Genomic DNA, 6197 nt, shown 5'->3' on the forward strand with positions numbered 1-6197 from the left:
TAAAAAAAAATAATTTAGATACTTATGTTTTTTAGAACATTAATTTTCTATTTTTTTCTGAAAAAATATCGACCACTTCACTACTTTTTATTGGTATTTCTCTGTGAATACTTAGATGAGCCAATCCATTTAGACGATTTTCCCCCGTGGAATTCCTCAAGTATGATTTCAAACGTTTTAACGTTGAAAGGCTCCGTTCTACGCTAGCAACTGTGACGGGCAACGTAGCGCCAATTTTTAAATATTGGTATACTTTAGGAAACAGTAACTCATCACAACAATTTATGGCATCTATAAAAGTACAAGGGAGTTTATCTTCTGCAGCGGCTATCCATCTTTGTTTCCACAATAGAACTTCTTTGTTCACAATATTGTCCCATGATCTTATTACGACTGGCCACTGTTTTGACATCACTTCCGTACTTGTCTCAATTTAATTTTCGGATAATTTTATTAATTTGTTTGGTATAAAGTTCTGAATAATTGAGAGTGTATTTTTGTGTTTGGTAAATCTAATTTCTAACTGCGAAATGAAATGGTCAATAAACGGGATGAATACAGATACCCGATAATAATTTTCTGCTGAAGTTAACTCATAATTTGCTCTATGTTGTTGAAAATGTGTAATCCTTGGAATTTTTATATCTTCTCCGATTTCCTTAGCAAGGTGTTCAACTGTGCTAAATAAATCATGAAATGTCGACTCTACATTGCTACGCATTTCCTTTATTAGTGTACTTAAATTATTAGCAGTCTCCATTGCAGATGCTAAGTCAATATTTTATTTTTGTAGATAGATTGATAGTGGGTGAGCCATTGAAAAAAATTCTTGGATCACGACCATTGCAAGAATAAAATTTCTATTTTTGAGAGCTTGTTGTAATGTGAACGCTTTTTTTGATGCTTCTCTGTTACCATCCATTTGTATTTTTTCTAATGCAAAAAAGATTGGCACAAAAAGTTCCTTGAATGTAATTACAGCGTCAAGCCGTTCGATCCATCTGGTTTCACAAAGCTTCATTAGTCGTCACTTTTTTGTTTCACGCTCTAATTGGTGGATTACATCCTTTAATATGCTTTGTTGTTGTGCCGATATACGGAAAAAGTTTATGGTCTCTTTTATCGATCCAAGACTAATCCTGATAATAGGAATGTTGCATGCGTCACTCACAACTAAATTTAATGAGTGACTAGCAAAATGTACATACAATGCCTGAGGATATTTTTCATAACTTTGGCAGCACACCCTTGAAATTCTCCACTCATTGCTGCCGCTCCGTCGTATCCTTGGCCTACTAAATATTTTAGATTCAACTTTAAATTTTGACATGTTTCCAATAAAGTACACATAAGTCCTTTTCCGGTAACATCATTTACAGGAACAAAAGATAGAAAATCCTCTTTTAAAATACTTCCACTGTTAGTTTTTTCAATGTAACGAACACATAACGAAAACTGTTCAATGGCGCTGATATCAGTAGTTTCGTCAGCTAGTAAACTAAAACATTCTGCTTCGTTACATTTTGAGACAATCTTATTTAAAATTACTTTTCCACATATTCCCATTAATTTGATTTGAATTTTTGGACTGGTGTAACTAGTAGAACGATTTGATGGCATTGCTTCTATTCGTAATAGATGATCATTTAAAGTATTGTCTCCTGAATCTAAACGAAAACGCAACAACGTACGGAAGTTTCCGTCATTATGGTTTGAAACTTTCGATAATATTGGACCTGAATCACGATGACCTCTTAAGGCAATTTCTTGCCTTCCAATTAAAATGATTGTTTCAACAATAGACGATAAAATTTTCCTGTTTTGTTTGATTGTCGCTAAACGGGCTGTATTAAGCTGAAGGCTAATATCAACAATTTTTTTTTCGTGTACATCTATAAAATTCTGAGCAACTATACAAGAAGTTTTATGATATTCTAAATTTGTGTGATAACGGAATTGCTCTTTTGCATCTTTCCAACGACAGAATGGAGTCACTACGAGGGACTTTGTAGAGATATGACTTCCTTTTCCCACTTCTTTAGAACAAAATAAAAAAACAGAATACACAAAAAGCACCGTCTAATTTTTCTGAATACGAAAGCCAAGGGAATTCTAGTAACCAGTTTCTTTGGAATTTAAGTTTTCTTGTTCCAATGATAGGAAATTTATAAAATTCATTTGGTATCCATCAATTTTTCAAAATCTTATACTTTTCATCATTAGTACACGTTTTTTCTACATAGACACCAATATCATAATCATAAGTTTGCGAGTGTATTTGTGTACTGGTACCAAGTGCTGACTCATTTAAACCTATTAAGTATTAATAATAATTTTAGTTTAACATTCGTTAAAATTCTCGAAGGGGCAAAAAACTACTTTTAAAAACGTTAGTAAGGATTTTTAATATTTTTCAAATATCATTGTAACAATATAGTAGGAGCCTTGCATTAATTACATGGTTTTTTGGACCGAACAAATGAAATTTTATTGACAGTTAAAAAAAAAACTAAAAATATTTAAAATTTAAAATGTCAGTAAACAGCTCAAAATGAGTCAAAATATTTTCAAAATTGTATGGTGTATAGAAAATAAAAATATAAACATTCAGTCAAATATTTATGTACCTATATACAGTTATTTGTTTTTGAATTAAAATAAATTAAGAAAATAGCTACATGAGAAATCGAGTGAATATCTAATATTGTTGTTTATGAACTTCAAAAACTCATAAAAATTAAATTTGACCTTCTTGTAGAAATTTTTTTTTTGGTATATGTAAACTAACTATATTGTATAATATTTTTATATTTTAGATTTAAAAACTCCAATAAATACAATTTTATTGACATTCAAAGAAATAAAAAATAAAAAAAATTGAAACTGAAAATGTCCGTTAACAGTTCAAATCAAAATTTTTTAAAATGTTTTCGTGTATAGAAAATTATAATATAAACAACCAGTGAAAGGTTTTGATAAATTAAACAAGAGTTTGTGCAATTGGGAAGTTAGGCGTTAAGTCAAGTGCAAAAAATTAAAATTACAGGTTTTAGATATATATTCAAAAAAAACTATTTCAATTTTTTTTTGGAACAAGACAATGTACTGCCGTATTCACAAAGTTACCAGAGCCATTTTGGTCGTGGATTCATGGCCCCTATCCCTAGAAAATTCACAAATGGCCTATAAAATTCTAACAAATTGCTAGAAAATGTTTGATATTAATTATAAATATTATTATTTTATACCAATTTTACGTTTGTAAAAACTCTGGAAATGGGTAACGGAGTAAAACATAAAATGGTCCTTTTCAGGACCACTAACAACAGAGAATAGCACACAACATACACAAAGTATCATGACAAGTGGTAGATTTTATAGAAGTATATTTCACTGCTATGACGAGGGAAAACCGCACCAAACCAACGGCAACTACCAAGTAACGGTGCGGTAATAATTTGTCATACCGAATAAAGACAACCAATCAGATTCAACAATGGTGAATTAGCGGGTATATATACCAGTGCAATTCACCGAACAATCATCAATGGTGATGCCCACCATCGTTAAAAACTCGGTTCTTCTTAAGTCTGCAAATTTCAAGTCTATCTAAAATTCCATTCACTCTCAATCAAAATCGATGTTTTACAAAAACTCCTTCTCCGCACATGCCCACATCTGACTTTTAGGTAAAACTCACCTCCCTCCAACCACTAAACGAATAATCAAACACTACCCTTTAACATGGTTAGAACAACAACTTAATTAAATCTTCTTCTAAATTTCCATCCACTAGTAGAGGCAAAAGCCTGGAATAGTTAACGGCTTAGCCATCCCTACAAAGCAAAGCAAGAACAATCATCAGTCTTCAATATCTTCTCAAACAGTCAACACCTTAAATCGTACAGAAGAATCGAAGAAAGGAAGATCGCCAACAGCCATACTACGACGCCGCAGCCAAGACGCTTCACAGCGACGACCAGACTTACCGGGAAAGTCAGGAACGCCGGTCCGAAGAATCCGCCAGTCACCACGCCGTTCCAGACCACAGCTGTGCCTACGACTGATGAGACGAAAACCGAGAACACGGATCGACAAATTCCAGGGAAAAGCAACGCCGCCGATACCGCCAGTTACGTTGTCCGGTCTACCTCGGAATATCCAAACACCCGGGCCGTGACCCGAACGTGACAAACGACGAGCGGCGCGACCGATCAGAATCGTCGCTATCCTTTGGTCGACCAAGCCACCAATCATCGACTCGACGATACCGCCGGTCTGACGACCACCAGAGCCAGCCTGCATCACACCCGACGCGGCTAGCTACAATTGCACCCGGATACGGAGACCGGAACCCCGACAATCCATCAAGTTCGGGCGGTCTGTCACAGCCACCAACATCCAGGGAGCGGATCACGGACGACCCAGGGACCGTTCGTAACGCCCAACACCGGTCGCCTACACGGGGCCCGCCCCATTGAGGAACCCACCGTCGCCCGGATAGACGAAATACCAGACGTCCAACTGAATCTCGCAGCGACTCACCTACGAGACTCGTGCCTCTGGCACATATATATATTTACTGTTTTCTATTCAATAAAAGAAATATAACATCAATACAATTTTGTGTTAATGTTCTTTCACGACACGGGCAGCCTTGCTGCTCCGTATCATCTTTGGTTGATTTATACCACTATCAGGCACGTTGACAACCAGATCAAACAGAAGCACCACATTGAAAAATCAAAAAGTTTTTCTATTATTAGTTAGTGTTAGTACTTAGTATATAGGTATAAATTACTATGATAAACTGTTACAAATAACACCAAAAGAAAAAAAATAATTAATTAATTTTATTAAATTAAAAACAATGAAAACTAAATGAAAATAATTTAATAAATATACCTATGTATTTCAAAACATTAATTAGCTTGGTGGGTCAGTGAAACTTTGGCAGACCGTAGGTTGGTACGTTTAGGCTTCTCTAGATAATTATTATCAAACCATAATTTTACCAATTTAAACAGAAGATTTGCATGTCATTTACATTAGGTAAGTACATAAGCATTACTCACCCAAACACGCTTTATCCTGAGGTTCGGTTTTATATTGCCAATCAATCTCAGATAGGTGCTCGCTGGCAACCAGCAAAGGCACGTCTGATAGTTCCGTTTCATGTCCACCAGCTTCTATTAGTAGTACATTCCAGTTTTCGACTTCAGTTAATCTATTTGCCAGCACCGCACCTGGGTAATTGTTGTTGTATTTTTATTTCATATTGTACGTATTTAACTTGAAAAAATTATTGTCACGATATCGTGATAAAAATATTACGGATGTGCAAAGCGTGTAATATATAATAATTGTATAATATAAGTACCTATAATAATATATTCTATTATTTTTACCTGCCGATCCACCGCCGACTATTATAAAATCGTAATGACTGAGTAACTTATCTATAGGCTGGTCATTGATTCCTGGACCAGTGACTGTTACATCGCCTTGGAAGTAAATAATAGTCGCGGACAAAATGGACAGGAAGGCTATTTTCTTTCCCAAGCTTGCAACTATAAATGCGGATACCGCCTCCATTTTTTGTATGATAATGCAAGTGCATAAATAACACTCTCTTACTCTCAATTGACAATTGGGTATGTTTGCACGATATGTTGTTGTTTTTACTGCTTCACTTCTGTATGATCTAAGAGCTAAATTAAAATACGTTATCATATCATATGATGATATCTTTAGAATATAATTTACAAAAGATTGATATTTTTTGGTGGTACAAAAAACAAATAAATATTATTTTAACGCATGAAGACGGTTTGTTCGCATGTGTGAGCACTGATCACTCCGAAATTTTTTTACACTACGCAGACACACACTTAGGTACGTAAGAACTGACGCATTTTGAGAATTGTCTACATTCAAAGTTGGTCAATGTCAAATCCAAAGGTGTTGAGATCGAAAAGTGAATTGCGGAATTTCAAGCATATGAAATATAGAACACTATAATATAATAATACCTGTATAGTATACAACTAGGGAAGTGAAGTTGTTGCATTTGCATATTTTTTGTAAATGCTTATATTTTTTGCTGGGTGAGCTTAAAATATGCTTCGTTAAACTCTTAATTTAAAAAAAAAAATGTTATTGCAATAAATGAAATTTTGGCGATTTTTTTAATTTTA

The 6197-nt window shown here is 34.4% G+C and overlaps 1 protein-coding gene across 1 annotated transcript in view; it reads right to left on the bottom strand.

Annotated features, from left to right (window-relative positions):
- LOC100159026 (glucose dehydrogenase [FAD, quinone]-like) overlaps positions 1-5595 on the bottom strand; it is a 15660-nt gene extending 10065 nt beyond the window's left edge. The window contains exons 1-2 of the mRNA XM_029489912.1: positions 5409-5595; positions 5076-5246 (exon numbers count right to left, since the gene is read on the bottom strand). Of these exons, the coding sequence (XP_029345772.1) occupies positions 5076-5246; positions 5409-5595 (358 nt within the window). The remainder of the gene's footprint in view (positions 1-5075; positions 5247-5408) is intronic.
- Positions 5596-6197: the final 602 nt, after the last annotated feature.

This window comes from Acyrthosiphon pisum, chromosome A2, assembly GCF_005508785.2.
Source record: "Acyrthosiphon pisum isolate AL4f chromosome A2, pea_aphid_22Mar2018_4r6ur, whole genome shotgun sequence".
Taxonomy (NCBI): Eukaryota; Metazoa; Arthropoda; class Insecta; order Hemiptera; family Aphididae; genus Acyrthosiphon; species Acyrthosiphon pisum.